Source organism: Narcine bancroftii, chromosome 4 (genome assembly GCF_036971445.1).
Source record: "Narcine bancroftii isolate sNarBan1 chromosome 4, sNarBan1.hap1, whole genome shotgun sequence".
NCBI lineage: Eukaryota > Metazoa > Chordata > Chondrichthyes > Torpediniformes > Narcinidae > Narcine > Narcine bancroftii.
In genome coordinates, this window is record NC_091472.1 from 47,441,538 (window position 1) to 47,460,856 (window position 19,319).

A 19,319-nucleotide genomic window follows, 5' to 3' on the forward strand; every position below is an offset into this window, starting at 1 on the left:
CTTTAAACAGAAAATTCCACTCAACTCTATCAAACGCTTTTTCGGCATCTAAAGATATTGGATGGTCTAAAGATTGTTGAAATCTATTAATCAAACTAATCACATGTAAAATATTATCCGAGGCATATCTATTCTTTATGAAATCTGTTTGATCCATATGAATCAGCTTAGGTAAAAACTTAGCCAATCTATTTGCTAAAATTTTAACTATAATTTTATAATTTACATTCAACAACGAAATCAGTCGATATGAAGATACTTTCAAAGGATCTCTATCTTTCTTTGGAATTACTGTAATTAAAGCACTAGAACAAGACTCAGGCAATTCATAATGTTCTCCAACCTGACGTAGTACATCTCCAAACACTGTAGAGAGGTCATCGTAAAAAATTTTATAAAATTCAACCGAAAATCCATCATCACCAGGTGATTTACCATTCAGCATTTCCATCATAGTCATTTTAATTTCCGAGTCAGTAAATGGTGCTTCCAACTCCTGTATATCTACATCCTCTAATGTCGGTAAGTTCAACTGTGATTAAAAAAAGATCAATCGATCCATTTTCTTGTTTTCCATCAGATGTATATAACTTTTTATAAAATGAGCAAAATTCATCATTAATCTCACGAGGCTTATACGTTATAAACAAATTCCGTCTAACAGCATTAATTGTCCTCGAAACCTGTTCCTTCTTTAATTGCCATGCCAATACCTTATGTGCTTTCTCTCCCCATTCATAATAACGTTGTTTAGTCCTGTTAATCATACACTCAAATTGCTAAGATTGCAAAGTTTTATATTCCAATTTCAACCTAGACAATTCTATTTTCTGATCTTCTGTTGCGTCTCTCTGAAACTCCTTTTCTAACTTACTAATCCGTTTCTCTAACTCAAGACTCTGATTTAATCGATTCTTTTTTATTTTAGAAGTATAACTAATTATTTGTCCTCTCAAATAAGCTTTCATAGCATCCCATACTACAAATTTACTATGAACAGAATTAGAATTTTCTTTCAAAAAGAAATTAATTTGTTTTTTCAAAAAATCAACAAATTCCTTATTTTTTAATAACATTGTATTAAACCTCCAACAATAGGCCATTTGAATTTTCTCAGGTTATATATGTAAAGTATAACAAAGAATGATCCAAAATCACCCTGCTTTTATATTCCGCTTGTTGTATTTTCCCCTGTAAATGTGCCGATACTAAAAAAAAAAATCAATCCTTGAAAACGATTCATGTCTAGCTGAATAAAAGGAGAAATCCTTCTCTGTCGGATTAAGATGTCTCCAAATATCCACTAAATTGAGATCTTTCGTCAGTGCTTGAACCTGAGATGCCATTTTAGATTTCTTAACTTTCTTCGGGGACTTATCTAATAAAGGTTCCAAAACACAATTAAAATCACCACCAACTAAAACATTCTCATTAGCCTGACCCAGATATAAAAATGCATCAGAGATAAATGTTTCATCATCTTCATTTGGGGCATAAATATTAAGTAAAGTCCACAATTCATTAAAAATCTTACAATTTAATTTAAAAATACATCCTGCCTTTTCCTCCATTGATTGTAATTCAAAAGATAAATTCTTATGTATCAAAATTGCTACATCTTTAGCCCTAGAGTTAAATGAAAAAGAATATACATGCCCTACCCAATCCCTCCTCAATTTCATACTTTCCTTGACATTCAAATGTGTTTCTTGTAAAAAAGCGACATCAATTTTCATTTTCTTAATATACGCCAAAATGTGTTTACACTTAATCGGTGTGTTTAAACCTCAAACATTAAAAGTAGCAAACCTCAACTTTGACATATCTACTAATATTACTAAAAACTAATAATATCTATATATTAACGTAAATAGGCCCTCCAATAGGAGAAAAAGAAACCACAAATTAAAGTCTAAATAAAATAAAAATGAAAAAAAAAGATAAAGTAAAAAAAAAAACCCCAAAAAAACTACCAAAATGTAGTAATCCTTAAACAAAACTTGGGTGTGGATCACCCACCAGTGGCTGATGACTAATAGAGCATAGAACAAATCTCTCCCTCCCCAGCCAAACAAAGAATAACAACAAGATATCATAATGACATATAAATAAAATAAGAATAAGAAAGTTCTTCTATTCATCCAAGAGATTCCAAACTCGGCGACCCCATTTTAGGAGAAGTTGGTCTCTTTCCATTCCCGTTTCTACCATTTCTTCCATTTCCAGAACAACCAGATTTTTCTTTAAGAGACAATGGTGGACTATGTCTTTGTCCTCGTACATCTGGCAACGACTCAGCAAAAATCATTGCTTCACGCTCATTCTCAAAAAACCGAGATTGAAAATCTCCACAAAACACCTTCAACACTGCCGGATAACGAAAAGTAGACTTATAGCCTTTACGCCACAAAACTTCTTTAACTATATTAAATCGACGCTGATGCTGAATAACCTCTTGACTCAAATCGGGATTAAAAAAACTCTACTATTCTGAATCATTAACGGAGCTTGTCGTTGTCTTGCATTTTGCACTGCTAGACGAAGTATTGTTTCTCTGTCCAAATAATTCAAGCATCGAATTATCACAGGTCTCGGTAATTGATCAGGCGGAGGTCTTCGTTTGTCTGCCTTTCCTACAATATTTCTTGCATTGAAATAGATGTACCTGAGAACATTATTTCCACCACATGTAACCCTTTGATTTCTGTCACTGTATGCAGTCTTAACATAATCTTTTACCTCCTCTACTCCATTATTTGCTCTGCGCTCTGGTTCCCATCCCATGCAAATCTAGTCTAAGCCCTATCCATCCCCAAGCAGCACTAGCATCCTTCCCACAAGGATAGTTTTCTCTCTCCAGTTCAGATGCAAACCGTCCCACCAGTACAGGTCCCACTCCTGCACCTGTTAACCTCCTATTTCTAACCTCATGCAAGCAGCATGGGTAGCAATCCTGAGATCACAACCCTGGAGATCCTGTCCTTCAACTTCACACCAAACTCCCTGAACACTCTTTGCAGGACCTCTTCCTACCCATGTCATTAGTCCCTCCATGGACCACAACATCTGGCTGCTCACCCTCCCTCCTGAGAATGCCTTGAACTCTGTTGATTCATCTACTCAGCTACCCCCTTTTATGTAAAATTGAAGCTACGACACTGCATTAATACTGTGCATTTGCCTAATGTCGAATAAAACTGCACACAATTACAGAGATATACTTTTCAATTAAAATGATGCTTTGACATCTCTGCTGGACACTTGTGATTTATTTAGAACTGTAAATGAAATGAATTCAGTTGTTTTTAATGAATAATTTATCAACAGAGTTTCTGTACATTTTACTCCACCCCTCCCCCACATCCCCCTGTATAAATTAGTTCACTTTCAAAGTATCCATAGTGACCATTATTTTTGTGATGTGTTGCTTGGATACCTAAATATCCCTTACATTTAAAAAGCAGAATTATCTTGAGATGTTTATAGCAAGTAATCGAGTTGTCAGATTCTTGAAGATGTATCTAATATTCTTTTCAGATTGACCAGCACAAGGCAAAACAGTACATTAAAAGCAAGTTTTAACAATTATATCCTCAGTAGCTGGTAATATGTAACTCCAGAATTTTCAGGAATTTTTATAAGATTCTAAATATGGAAGAACATTAATAGACATAAAGGAACAACTGAAACTTTAATATTTGGACTAGCTTTGTTGGGCTACTTCATGTTGCTGTGAATTCATGGTTAGTATATTTCTGCTGGATACATGGGGGTGAAAAGACAAATATTCCAAATACGTTCAGAACACTAAAAATATAATGCAAATGATCAAATTAATTTGTGAACTAACATTAAAGTGGTGGCATAGTCTTTAAAAATCCATATCTAATCCTTGCCTTTGAAAGGAAAGTGAACTATTGATAAATTAACTTTTTGATGTCCTGGATATTTGAGCCACAGTTTTTAACCAAGTCATTTTAATATGGCACTGGTTAATGTAATACAGTTTGTTTAGCATACTTCTGCTATTTTTGATGGTATAAACAGTAAAATGTACCAGACCAGTAGCTTATAGGTTTAGGGTAGCATTGCTGATTCTTTTTAAAAGTTGAAGGTTTAGGAGAGAGGGCACAAATCTGAACAGCATGTTTTAACAGCATGTTCCACTCTCATAATTCTCTTTTGTTTTGTGATTTGTACTTTGTGCAAAACGCAGCACCCATTTCCACCATGAAAAGTGACTGGGGTCCAATTTGTAGGTTGCTTTTCATATTACTATGTACAACTCCTGTAAACATTAAAGAAAAAGATAAGCCCAAGTTTGAACCCACAAATGTTAGTTTTATAAATATTAGTATTCTTGTGACATTGTTCACGTTGAGCTAGAGGACATGCCTGAATATAATGCAGGAGTACTTTTTGTATGTTATAGAATTGTTGTGACATTGCTCATCGGACTTGATGAAAGAAATTATAATATTAAACCATAAACCACAGTAGTAATAGTCTAAAAGTAAAGAGGTCTGTATCTATGCAATTATTATATGAAGAATAATGACCAAGCTTAAAAATGAAAGAATTTGGAGCTTTGTGGAGGTAAATCATTGATTTGGAATAGATTCTGGGTGAAAATATAGAAGAAAATGACCATGGATGGCTAAGAATTTTCTCTTGTTTGTTGTCTTAAGGGAAGATTTTTATCGGCCAGGATGCAGCGTCGGGTTCATGGAGCACTGGGGAGCATTGCTACAACTCTACTCATTTTATCCAACTTGGTCTTTATTTGTGGAAATGAGGTCGGAAGGATCTATTGGAACAGAACATTCATACAAGGTAACTAATTTGCAGTTAAAAACCAAAGAAATTGGAATTGCTGTGGTGTTTTGTTTCCTAAAAGCTAATGAGCCCTGAAACTGATGAACAAATAGTACTGTAGATCTATAAACGTGGAGCAGGAAGTGCTGGATACTTTTGATAATTATTGATAACTGTAACCATGTATCTAAAGCAAAGGAGATTAACAGGTTATCAGAAATCTAATTAGCTTGGACAGAAGAATTAAACATTGAGACAGTTTAAAAACCTTATTATAAGTAAACTTAAACATGGTTATAAAATATTGGGGAAAATTGCAGTGGAATCATTGAAATTTTCCATTTGAACTTTATTATCAGCACGTACAAAATTTCAGTTTCTCGAAAGGTGGTTTGCTTACTGATTCCACTTGGTGTAGGAACCGATGTAAAAAAAAAAGTGTTGAGATTTGTTGAACTAATGGTTTTATAACTAACTATTTCTCTTTGGATATTTTATGCGATTTCACTGTGTTAAAACTGCTGCAGGGAGTAAAATATATTTGAGTTGTGAAACCATTTGGAGGAGGAAGAGTGGTTCATTGTGCCATTCAAGTAGAAAATGGCTTTTTTTCAACTCCATCTATCCAAAATAACCTCATTTCTTTTGGAAAGATGAGGTCTGATAAGGAATAGTCCGCATGGTTTTGTGCACGGGATATCGTGTCTCGCATATTAGAGTTTTTTGAAGAGCTGTCCAAGAACATTGATGGCAGATTAATAGGGATTTCGAAAAGGCTTTTCATGGTAGGCTGGTCCGAAAGGTAAGATCACATGGATATTTTGTATCCATGGTGCAATTGGATACAAAATCAGCTTGGTTCGGCCTGTAACTAATGGTGTGCTGCAGGGATTGATGCTGGATCCACTGTTAATTATCATTTATGTTAACAATATGGACAACAATATAGGCGGCACGACTAGTGATGCTAAAGTTGCTGATCTCGTAGATTGTAGTGTTATCTTTTCTTTTTCAATATTTTTATTAACATTGAAATTTCACATCCAAAAATACAGAGTACATATGGATATATAATAAAATGTAAAAGATGCATCGCACTTAAATCATAAATTTCATCCAAGGTACTCCACATTTTAATCAAACAGATTATATTGCATTGCTATTTTATTAATTTTTTTTTAAAAAAAAGGAAAATCTAAATCCACGACCAAGAAAGAAGTTGTTTGGCCAAAAAAAGAGACAAAATTCTTATCAGAGTGACAAATTAGCTCATTTAGTCAACATTTCTAGCTTCATAACAATCAAAGATTATAAAAGTAATTCAAAAATGGTCCCCACAGTGTTCAAAAATTTACATTCAAATTGGAAATTGAACATCTAATCTTCTCTAAATTTAAACATGACATGACATCATGTAGCCATTGAGCATGATTAGGTGGGGTATCATCCTTTCATCTGAGCAACACTGCCTGCCTAGCCATAAGAGAAATAAAAGCTAATACATGTAGCTCAAATGTTGTTACCGTTATGTCACTCTCTCCAACAATACCAAATAAAGGAGTTATGAAATTTAGTTTAAAATTAACTTTAAAAATTGCAGACAAAGTTTGAAATACTTCAATCCAGTATTTCTAAAGACTTTGACATGTCCAAAACAAGAATTAATAAACTATCTCCATTGTAGCATTTATCACAATGAGGAGATACATCCATATAAAAATGAGATAGTTTGACTTTGGACACGTGAACCCTACAGACTACTTTTAAATTGTAGGAAAGAATGGCAGGCACATAAAGAAGAGGTATTAACCAATTTGAAAATTACATTCCAAGTTTCTTCCGGAATTAAAAGCCGTAGGTCCTGTTCCCAGGCTTCTTTAATTTTTATCTGAGGGAGCCTCTCTTATTCCCAACAACATATAAATGTTAAATATTAAATCATATTGTAAATGAAAAATTGTTTCAATTAAATTCTTATCAATACTCTTTAGGAAATATATGTAATTGAGATTGTAAAAAAATCTCTAATCTGTTATCTAATACTAAATTTAGATCTTGATCTAATGCGTAAATTGATCAAGGAGTTTAATTCAGATTTGCACAAGGTATTGCATTTTGGTAAGACTAACCAACACAGGACGTTCACAATGAATATCAGGTCCATAGAGAGTTTTTTTTTGGAAAAGTTTATTTAAAATTTTGCAAAATACAAGCATACACAAACAAAAAAAAATCCCTCTAAATTACCCCCTATACCCCCAACCCTCTATTCCACCCCTTACTATCCCTCCCCCTCCAGAGCTCATCATACAAAAGAAAAGTATTAAAACACACAAATAAAGTGGGTTAAGTTACAATACATCATTTCAACGATTCAAACTAAAATGATATATAAAGAAACTATTTACTTAACATCTAAATTCATACATTTCAAATATGGAGTCCACATTTTTTCAAAAAAGGAATAATTATTTCTCAAATTATATGTGATTTTTCTCTAAACATAAGCATGGTTGAATTTCATTATGCCACCTCTGTATGCTCAACTCTACATCATTTTTCCAAGTAACTGCTATACACTTCCTAGCTACTGGTCCGTAGAGAGTGTTGTGGAACGTAGACATAGGGACGACATGGGTAGACAAGGTGGTGTCTAGCTCTTGTCTTCATTGGTCAGGATATATGAGAAATATATACAAGATGTTGTTAAAGCCACATTTGGAGTACTTCTTGACTTGTACTTGGAAGGAAGTTGAAAAGAGTACAATATAGATTCGTGAGGTTTCTGGTACTGGAGGACTTAAGTTATAAGGATAGTTTAAGATTTTTTTTTCCTTGGAGTGCATGAGGCCACGTGTGACTTTGTAGAGGTGTATAAAATCATAGGGCAAATAATCAGGCTATTTTACCATGGGGAAATGACTAAAACATAGAGCATAAGTTTAGAATTGAGAGGGGAAAGATTTAAAATGGACCTGAGGTGCAACTTCTCACAGTATGCAGTGATTGCATGGAATGAACTGCCAAAGGCAATTGGGCAGGTAGATAGATAGGGGAGGTTAGAGGGTTGTGAGCCAAGCATAAGCAATTTCAACTGGTTTTGGTTGATATCTTATCTGCATGGACAAGTTGGGCAGTAGGGCCTGCTTCTGTGCTGTGTAGTTCCATGTCTCATTGATGCAAGATGTGATGCTCACAGAATCTGGTAAATACTCTTAAGAGAATGAGAACAGTGTAGCAAAATATTCTATACTGAGGTACTGTAGACATTGCTATACACGTTGTCAAGTTTATGTATATGCAGAGAAGTCAATGTACATGCTGTGGAGTCTAGTGCAAGACTGACACCTCCAGGCTTGCTTGCTGGGCTTGTATACATCACTGCTTCTGTCACATGGACATGAAAGACATTATCAGTGATATCATCAGCTCATATGAAAACCTTTGTTGGATGCAGGTCAATTTCTTGTGTTTTCCACAGCATGTCTACCATTTCAGGAGCCGGTTCACTTGCTGGTAAGTAGATCGACACATGACCACCTCCCCCACCCCCAGCACCGGCAATCCCGCTGCAGACCCCCAAAGTCTGTATTTTTTTGTTTTGGCGGGCTTCTTCTCCACTGAGGCGCTTGAAACACGGACTGGTCTGTCCGTATCCAGATGGGCAGGTTTGAGATGGTCAATTGCAGAAGTTTCTTCTTTACCTCTTATGTCCAAAATGTATGTCGAACCATTGCGTCTTAGTACCTCGAAGTGATGCTCATACGGAAATTGGAATGGTGTTTGCTGTGCTCCTTTCTGGGGTGTATAGGACCTGGCCTAACTGTATTGAGATGTTGGTATGGGTGCTAAAGAACTGAGCTTCTCACAGAGCTTGCTGAGGACCACTGCAAGGATCTCCTTCAGTCCTCGCGAGTCTAGAACAAATTCTCCTGGAACCATCAGGGGTGCGCCGTAGACCAGCTCTGCCGATGAGGCACCTATATCATCCTTGGGTGCCGTTCATATACCCAAGAGTACCCACAGAAATTTGTCAACCCAGTTAAGTCCTTCCAGACACACCATAAGGACCAATTTCAAGTGCCTGTGGAACCTTTCTACTAGTCTGTTGGATTGAGGGTGATGCACAGTTGTGTAGTGCAATTTGGTTCCAAGCAGAGTGGCCATTGCTGACCATGGGCTTGACATGAATTGGACAACCTGTCAGATATGATGCGTGCTGGCAGACCAAAAGGTGCTATCCAGTCAGAAAGGAGTGTCCTGGGGCAGGTGTTTGTATTCATGTCTGCCAATGGAACCGCCTCTGGTCACCATGTGGCCTGATCCACTATAGTGAGAAGAAAATGGGAACCATGTGACACCAGCAGGGGGCCTATAGTGTCTACATGTATGTGATCAAACCTCCGATACATCGACTTAAAAGATTGTAGTGGGACTTTCGTGTGTTGAGAATTGTTGAATGTTTGGCAATTAGTGTATGTCTTCACTTAATTGCTGATCTGTTTTCAAAGGCCATGCCACACAAATCTGTTGGATACCATCCAGACAGTCATTCTGATCAATGGATGTGCCAATCCATGTACCACATCAAGTACCTGCCGCCTCTAGGCCACCGGAAAGATTGGGCGAGGCCAACTTATAGATAGACAGGAGTTTGACCTCCCCTGGGCCTACCGGAATTCTTCCAGCTTCAGGTTCAAGTCTCCTGTTCTGTCACGCAGAATTTCATCATCTGCCTGTTGCGCTTTTGTGAGCACAACATCATCCACCCCCTCGGCTAAGGTTTGCATGTATGGTATGGCTGAGTGAGACAGTACATCTGCCACTGCGTTGGCCTTTCCTGTGATGTGTTCAATGGCTGTCATGAACTCAGAAATATATGATAAATGTCTCTGTTGACAAGCTGACCATGGATTTGATACCTTATGTGAAGGCAAATGTAAGTTGCTTGATGTCCGTAAAAGCCATGAAATGCCTGCCTTTTAGAAAGTACCTGAAATGCCAACAATTCTCAATCAAAAGCACTGTACGAGTTCTAGTGGTCTTGGGTGCTTGCTGAGGAAAACCAATGGTTTCCAAACACCCCTCCTACTGCCTTACTGGACACATCCACTGTCAGGGCTGTTGGGACATCCATTCTTGGGTGGACCAGCAATACAGCATTAGCCAGTGCTTCCTTGACGTTATCGAAAGCTGCCGACGATTCTTCTTCTCAAGTGACATCCTTTGCCTTTCCTGACACCTGGGAAAAGATGGGCAAATGATGCAAGCCATTGATGGTAGAAACTGGTGATAAAAGTTCACCAATCCAACGAACTCCTGGAGGCCTTCAACTGTGGTGGGCTTAGTGAATGCACAGATTGCCTCGACCTTTGCTGGTAGTGGCTTTGCTCCGTGCTTGTCGATTCTATGGCCCAGAAAATCGATGGTCACTAACCCAAATTGACACTTGGCTGGGTTGATGGTCAGCCCAAACTCATTCAAACGAATGAGAAGCTTGTGCGGGTGGAACAGACGTTCTTGGTGACTGTGGCTAGTGATAAGTATGTCATCTAGGTATATGAAGGTAAAGTTGAGATTGCGTCCCACTCTGCCCATGTTGGAAAGTCTGTGCGGCATTCCTGGGCCCAAAAGGCATCGTTCTGAATTCAAAAAGGCCAAAGGGTGTCATAATAGTCGTTTTTGGAATGTCATTTGGGTGGACCAGGATCTGATGATACCCCTGGACCAGGTCCACCTTGGAAAAGGTGAGGGCTCCCTGCAGGTTGGACGCGAAGTCCAGTAGACTTCGATCTAGTGTAGTAACCTCGTTCAACCTGCGGTAATAATCGCAGGATTTTCATCTGCCTGCGGCCTTTGGTATCATGTGGAGCAGGGATACCCAGGAGCTATTGGACATTGTACAATACCCATGTCCTCCATCCTTTCAAACTCATTTTTGGCCAGACAGTTTATCTGGAGGGAGCCTACGAGCTTGGGCATGCAGCGGTAGCCCTTTGGTTGGGATGTGGTGTTCCACCCCATGTTTCGGCAACGCAGAGGTGAATTGCGGTATGATTATGCTGGGAATTACGCCAACAACCTGGCAAATTCATTCTCTGAAAGAGTAACAGAGTCTAAATGTGGGGCTGGCAGTTTGGCATTACCTAGGGCGAAGGACTGGAAAGTGTTGGTATGAACGAGCCTTTGTCTCTCTCGATCAACCAGCAGGCCATGTGCTCTGAGAAAATCAGCTCCCAGTAGCGGTTGTGCGACTGCAGCTAATGTAAACATCCTTGTAAACTTAATATCGCCGAACTGAAGCGGGATTCTACACGTGCCAAATGTCTGGATAGTACTGCAGTGTGCAACTTTCAATGATGGCCCGGGTTTTCTGTTACATGTGTCACATCCTAAAGGAGGAAGCATGCTGATCTCAGCTCCTGTATCCACCAAGAAATGCCAGCTGGAATGTCTATTCTCAGACATCTAAAAGGCTGTCTCGATGGCCAGCTGCCATAGCAATTAGTGACGGTTGGCCCCAGCGTTTTTCATGAAACACACAGGGAGGTCAGCAGTGGCGAGCTTCTGCACTTCATTGTTGATGGTAGAAACACCAATAGGTGCTATCTTCGTCCCGTTGTCTCCTGGCTGACTGGCGGTTGGCAACAGATTTGATCGACCCTGCTGCTAGTCTACTATTGGAGTTGCACGGTCCTGCTGCTATGAGCGGGATCTGGTGACCTATCCTATGGATGTAACGCTTTCTTGCTTAGCCTGCCACAGAATGTCAGCACGGGCCGCGACTTTCCGTGGGTCACTGAAATCCTCATCGGCCAGCAGCACGCAGATATCTTCTGGCAACTGCTCCAAGGAAGCCTGTTCGGACACGAAGCAGGGCCTATGCCCTTCCGTTGGTGCCAGCATTTCATTCATGAGCACAGAAGGGGTCCTTATCTCCCAAGCCATCCAAGTGAAGTAAACAGGCCGCTCGTTCATGCCGCGAGAGGCCAAAGGTATGGATGAGCAGACACTTCCCCCGCCCCCCCCCCGCTCCCCCCCCCCCCCCCGCCCCACCCCCCCACTCCCCAGAGGTTGCTGCAGAAATTCGGAAACTCAGCATGTTGTCTCTTGATCCAGGGCAGTTACTACATAGTAGTACCACGTGGAATCAGATGTTATCTGCCCCAACTGGAATTGGGCTTCTGCCGTATATGCGAGGAAGTCAATGTACATGCTGTGGAGTCTAGTGAAAGGCTTGCATGTTGGGCTGATAACATCACTCCTTCTGTCACATGAACAGGAAGTGACATCATCAGTGATGTTATCAGCTCAGATAAAAACCTGTGTTAGATGCAGGTCAATTTCCCGCATTTTCCACAGCACTTTTACCATTTTGAGAGCTGGTTTGCTTGCTGGTAAGTGGGTCGCCACAACAGCATATAATTTCACCTCAGCAGTAGAGAAATTTTGCTTTACTGACTGTTTAGTGCATAATATTTTGCTGAATATTATTACATTATGAATGATGTGGATATAGCTAATAATAAAAATAAAGTCTGCTTTGATTCTGAAATATTTTGGTTAATATATTAAAATATTGAAAGTTACTTTCAAGTTTGAAAAATCTTGATTCCTGTACTTTTTCTGTCTCATGGCTACTGACACCATATCATCTAACTGTGGTTTTCAAACCTTTCCCCCTCCCCCCCCCACCAACTCACATTCCACCTTAAGTTATCTCTATGCCAAAATGCTCTGTGATTAGTAAGGGTTGGTTAAGGTGGTATGTGAGTGGGAAAGGAAAGTTGAGAACCACTGCTTTAGGCCCAATTGTTACTGAAATATTTTGCTGGAGAAAAATTATTATTGCCCATTTTGTTTGGAGTTATATCACTGATAAAAGACAAAGGAGGAAAAACCCAACCCCAACCAACAAATTTTCCCCTGCAACCGCTGCAACCGTGTCTGCCTGTCCCGCATCGGACTTGTCAGCCACAAACGAGCCTGCAGCTGACATGGACATTTACCCCTCCATAAATCTTCGTCCGCGAAGCCAAGCCAAGCCAAAGAAAGAAAGATGAAACTGTGCACATAACGAATCAATTAAGTATGATTGAAACAGTGGTTTTCAAACTTTTTCATTCCACTCACATACCACCTTAAGCAATCCCTTACTAATCACAGAGCAGTTATGAAATAGGGATTGCTTAAGGTGGAATGTGAGGGTGGGGGGGGGGGGCAGTTTCTAACTGATGAAATTGCAATTCCTGGAATCTAATATACTAAATGTGTTCTTCCCAGCATTAATCAAATCACTGTGGCAACTTGAGCAGATCAATTAAGCACATCACATCATGCAAATGTTTTGCTTTTTAAAAAAAAAATTATAACTGAAAATGTAAACCAGAGTATAGAAACCTCTGGATTTCAGAGGAGAGGAAGTGGCACCAGCCTTATTTTCTTTCCACGATGCTGGGATTGTCTTGATACCCTATTATTCATGCCCAACAGATCTATCTTCTCCTTCAGCATTTTGATGTCACTAATGTGTTTTAATGCCGAAATTATTGAAGTGATCATGTTTAGGTTAAATTATGTACAAACATTACCTGGAAAATTTATTGCCATGAGTATTAAAAACAGGAATTAGTTTTTAAACAATACCCATTTCAGTTTAAGCATGGTCACTTTTCTAAAATGTTTGTGACTGTATTCTTGGAATGGAGCATTGAAATGCAATGTAGGATAGTAAATTCCAATTTAAGGTTTAGATTTTATTGAGATAAAATATTGCATGCCATCTGTGGTTAACATGGTTTCTTATGAAAGTTTTCAATTCAGTAGTTGTCTTGCAAAAAGTTGCTGATGTTCATTAAATTGCTGGAAGTATGTATTTAAAAAGTGGATTATTCCACCATAGATAGAAGCTCTAAGCTGCAAGATCTTGAGCTCAAACTTGAAAATTATGAAGCACATGGCCATAGGAAATTCATATAGCTCCACTTTGTGGATATTTTCCTCTGCTATGAATCTATATGTCATCGTGTTCATCTGAAATCCAAAACTCTTCCAGCACTTTCACTTTTCCTTTCTCATTTAAGTATACCAATGTTTAACAACATTGAATGTTAAATAAAACCAGTGTGCAAATGATGTTACCACCACATATTCTGTTGTTGTGTAGTGAAATTTCTCCCCATTATCTTTAACTGAAGTCACCTTCTCAATGTTCAATGCTCTTGTGCTTTCTAATTTCTGTAACTTTTTTTTGCTTTCAAGTTGTTGTGCTAGACACTCCACCTTTGAAGAAAGTTTCTCTCCATTTTTGCTCTTTGAAATCTTAATTTCAATTGAATCCCCTTAATCTATGGAATTTTTAGAGATCAAGTCTTCCTTTGTGCACTCTCTCCTCTTAATTTGTGCCTTAGAGCTCTGGCAAGACTGGTGAATGTGTGCTTCATAGCTCCGAGTACTTTGCAGTTAACCTCAATGTGGTTGTTGTCATTAACAAGCAGTATATGCCACTTTGCATAGTGGGATGGAATAGTTGGTGTAGCAGTTAGTACAGTGCCTTTATAGTGCCAGCGATCGGAACTGCGCTGTCTGTAAGATGTTTGTACGTTCTCCCCACGTCGACATGGGTTTTCCCCGGGGCTCTGGTTTTCTCCCACCATTTGAAATGAACCAGGGGTGTGTTAATTGGGTGTAAATTAGGTAGCACGGATTCTTGGCCCAAAGTGGCCTGTTACTGTGCTGTATATCTAAATTTTAAATTTAAATTTAAAACCTCAGTTTATGCTCTAACTATTTAGAGTCGATAATGATCCATTAGTTTTTTTTTCCCGATATAAAATATATTGACCTTTTGACCAGTTTGGATAGGTTGGCCACATATAAAGTAAATTACATGGTCATGAGTACATTCTTTTTGGAAATGTACTTCATTGGCTTTATTGGAAAGTTATAATGAGCTCTCTGAGGGAAGCACACTCCATCTTTGACAAGTAAACAATTGTTGCAGGAAAGTGGCATGTTAAATACAGCTACATTATTGAGCCCTATTGGAATTCATTTCCAGTATGCATTAATAGTTAGTACAAGCAGAGCTTTCCCTTCCGGGAGACTGACTGTTCTGGAATAAGCAGATGTTCCAAAGAGGTTAAAATGAAGAGTACAGGTAACAAGAGAAATTGTTTTAAACGTCTTTGGGTTTTTATGGTTTGAATCAGATTTCAGAATGGAAGCAGTTCAGCATGGTGCTGCATTTTAGGACTTTTTGTTATATTAGTTTTAATTTAAAACTTCTTTGGCTTGGCTTCGCGGACGAAGATTTATGGAGGGGGTAAAAAGTCCACGTCAGCTGCAGGCTCGTTTGTGGCTGACAAGTCCGATGCGGGACAGGCAGACACGATTGCAGCGGTTGCAAGGGAAAATTGGTTGGTTGGGGTTGGGTGTTGGGTTTTTCCTCCTTTGCCTTTTGTCAGTGAGGTGGGCTCTGCGGTCTTCTTCAAAGGAGGTTGCTGCCCGCCAAACTGTGAGGCGCCAAGATGCACGGTTTGAGGCGTTATCAGCCCACTGGCGGTGGTCAATGTGGCAGGCACCAAGAGATTTCTTTAGGCAGTAGAACTAGGAGGTAAAACCCAACACCCAACCCCAACCAACCAATTTTCCCCTGCAACCGTGTCTGCCTGTCCCGCATCGGACTTGTCAGCCACAAACGAGCCTGCAGCTGACGTGGACTTTTTACCCCCTCCATAAATCTTCGTCCGTGAAGCCAAGCCAAAGAAAACTAGAGATACAGTTCAGTAACAAGCCTATCTGGTCAATGAGCCTGCGCCACCTAAATACACCCATGTGACCAATTAATCTACCATCCCCATCCACCTTTGGAATGTGGGAAGCAGCCAGAGGAAACCGACGCAGACACTGGAAGAGCATACCAACTCTTTACATACAGCACTGGATTAGACCCTGAGTCACTGGAGCTGTATTAGTGTGGCGATAACTGCTAGTTGAAAACGTTAGGACCCATTAAAATTCTTTCAACTTGTTTCTGGAGTTCACATTGTATGACATGGGAATTGATGGTTATGTCATTGTGTAATATTGTAGGACTGCATAAATTTGATTTTAAATACTCAGTAAGCCTGACGATAGCTATTTTCAAAACAAATAGTGATTTAGTGATTTAGCACAATGACTGGAATGCTCTCTACTCCTCTGCAGGAGGGCTGTGGGACCTGTAATATTTGTAGAATATGTTCTGATTTCTGGAGTTATTGCCGATTCACTAAGATCCCTGCTGCTGTAGTTAATTTCAGTTGATTGGATTAATAGTTGCTGATCTTTTCAACTGGTTATGATTCAGTGATAAATTTATCACCTACTGTTAATTTGTCATCTGCAAATAGGTTGATATGGGATTATTTTCTGTACCGGAGAAGATGGTGGAGCTCATGGATACATTTACCATCTTAGTGACTCTGACACCTTTATCAATAATTTAGCAATGTGACTTCAAATCCTGACGCGCAGTAGTGAGGGATAATATAAGATCTAAAGACCATAATGTTGAGTCCATTTGGGTAGAGATAAAGAATAACAAAGGGAAAAAATGATTGGTGGGCGTTATCTATCGCCCACCATATAACAATAGTTTAGTGGCACAGGAAATAAATAGAGAGATAAGTGAGGCATGTAATAATGATACGGCAGTTGTCATGGGGGACTTTAACTTCCACATAGATTGGGAAAATCAAGTTGGTCGTGGGAGTCTGGAAGAGGACTTCATAGAATGCATCCGCGATAGCTTTCTTGAGCAGCATGTTAAGGAACTCACAAGAGAAAATGCTCTCCTGGATCTAGTGTTGTGCAATGAGATAGGTGGAGTAAATGATGTAATAGTCAGAGACCATCTGGGAAATAGCGATCATAGTATGATTGAATTTCTCATTCAGATGGAAGGGGAAATAGTTAGATCTAAAACTAATATATTATGCTTAAACAGGGGTGACTACCATAGGATGAGGGAGGAATTGGGCAGAGTGGACTGGGAGCACAGGCTAATTGATGAAACAGTTGAGGAACAGTGGAAGATTTTCAAAGAAATATTTTGTACTGCTCAACAAAAATATATTCCGGTCAGGAAAAAGGGCAGCAAGGGAGGGAAAAATCAACCGTGGTTAACAAAAGAAATAAAGGAGAGTATAAAATTGAAGGCGCAGGTGTACAAAGCTGCAAAGAGCAGTGGGAAACTGGAAGATTGGGAAAACTTTAAGAGACAACAAGGGGTTACAAAGCAGGTAATAAGAAATGGGAAAAAGGATTATGAAAGTAAATTGGCACAAAATATAAAAACAGAAAGCAAAAAATTTTATAAATATATAAAACAGAAGAGGGTGGCCAGAGTTAACATAGGACCCTTGGAGGATGAGAAAAGAAAACTGGTAGCAAAAAATGAGGAAATGGCCAAGGCATTGAACAAATATTTTGTGTCAGTCTTCACGGTGGAAGACACGTTCAGCATGCCCAAGGGCGGAGTTAAGGATGCAAATGTTGGGGAGGGCCTTGATAAAATAGTTGTTACAAAGGAAGTAGTGATGGAGAAACTAATGGGACTAAAGCCAGACAAATCACCTGGTCCTGATGATATGCATCCAAGGGTTCTGAAGGAAATGGCCAAAGTTATAGTTGATGCATTGGTGGTCATATACCAAAATTCTTTGGATTCTGGGCAGGTCCCGGCAGACTGGAAGACAGCAAATGTCACGCCACTTTTTAAGAAGGGATGTAGGCAGAAGACTGGAAATTATCGGCCAATTAGCTTGACGTCTGTAGTTGGAAAATGCTTGAAGCCGTCATTAAAGATGAAATAGTGAAACTTTTGGAACGTAAGGGTTCAATCAGGCAGACGCAGCATGGTTTTAGAAAGGGAAGATCTTGTTTGACAAACTTGTTAGGATTCTTTGAGGATATAATGGGTGCGGTGGATTGAGGGGAACAGGTTAATGTTGTATATTTGGATTTCCAGAAAGTGTTTGATAAGGTGCAGCACAAAGGACTTATCAGTAAGTTACAGGAAAGTGGAGTCCGGGGAAGTATATTGGCCTGGATTGAAAATTGGTTGTATAACAGGAGGCAGAGAGTCGGGATAAGTGGGAGTTTTTCAGGTTGGCAGAGAGTGGTAAGTGGGGGTGCCACAGGGGTCAGTGCTAGGCCCACAACTGTTCATCATTTACATTGATGACTTGAAGGAGGGGACAAAATGTGGTGTAACGAAGTTTGCGGATGACACCAAATTGAGTGGAAGTGCAAATTGTAATGAGGATGTGGAGAGTCTGCAGAGGGATATAGTTAAGCTGGATGAGTGGGCAAAGGTCTGGCAGATGGAGTACAATGTTAGTAAGTGTGAGGTTATCCACTTTGGCAAGAAAAATAAAAGAGCTGAATATTATTTAAAGGGTGAAAAACTATAGCATGCTGTTGTGTAGAGGGACTTGGGAGTGCTTGTGCATGAATCGCAAAAAGTTAGGTTGCAGGTGCAGCAAGTTATTAAGAAGGCAAATAGAATGTTGGCCTTCATCGCTGGAGGAATTGAATTCAGGAGTAGGGAGGTAATGTTGCAACTGTACAAGGTACTGGTGAGACCGCACCTGGAGTACTGTGTCCAGTTCTGGTCTCCATATTTGAGGAAGGATATACTGGCTTTGGATACGGTCCAGAGGAGGTTTACTAGGTTGATCCCTGGGATGAAGGGGTTGACTTATGATGAAAGATTAAATCGTCTAGGATTGTATTCGCTCGAGTTCAGAAGAATGAGAGGAGATCTTATAGAAACATATAGGATTATGAAGGGTATGGATAGGATAGATGTAGGAAGGTTTTTTGAGCTGGCCAGGGAAACTAAAACCAGAGGACACAGTCTCAAGATTCGGGGGAGTAGATTTAGGACAGAGATGAGGAAAAATAGTTTTTCCCAGAGAGTAGTGAATGTTTGGAATTCTCTAACCAGGGAAGTGGTTGAGGCTGCTTCATTAAACATATTTAAAATTCGGTTAGATAAATTTTTACATGATAGAGGAATTAGGGGATATAGGGAGAAGGCAGGTAGGTGGAGTTAGGTCATAAATTAGATCAGCCATGATCTTATTGAATGGCGGAGCAGGCTCGATGGGCCATTTTTGGCCTACTCCTGTTCCTACTTCCTATGTTCCTATATGACAGCTGTGAAATTTAAATTCAGTTGAACAGAATTTGAACCTTTTAAAAAAAAAATGCTTTAGGAATTGATTTCCAGCTGGTTCAAATTTCAGATTTACTGTCAGAGTGCATACATGACATCACATACAACCCTGAGATTCCTTTCTTCTGTGGCTGAGGCTGAACTACCACTTGGTAGTTCAAAAAAAAAACTGTTCTCAGTGTACACATGTAAACCAATGAAGAAATGTAAACAAACTGGATTACAGAAAGGAAAAAGAATTAATCAAGTGCAAAAGTAAAAGTCTTTAAATGTGTCCCTG

At 39.3% G+C, this 19,319-nt stretch overlaps 1 protein-coding gene across 21 annotated transcripts in view; it reads left to right on the forward strand.

Annotated features, from left to right (window-relative positions):
- The window catches only part of hhat (hedgehog acyltransferase), a 210,601-nt gene that overhangs the window by 114,729 nt on the left and 76,553 nt on the right, over positions 1-19,319 (forward strand). For 18 of the 21 annotated variants that reach the window (XM_069931195.1, XM_069931184.1, XM_069931185.1 and 15 more), the window contains one exon: positions 4,689-4,833. In XM_069931195.1, the coding sequence (XP_069787296.1) occupies positions 4,689-4,833 (145 nt within the window). Of the gene's footprint in view, positions 1-4,688; positions 4,834-8,296; positions 8,332-19,319 lie in introns of all 21 variants that reach the window. The other 3 variants (XM_069931188.1, XM_069931193.1, XM_069931196.1) reach the window with 1 other exon arrangement.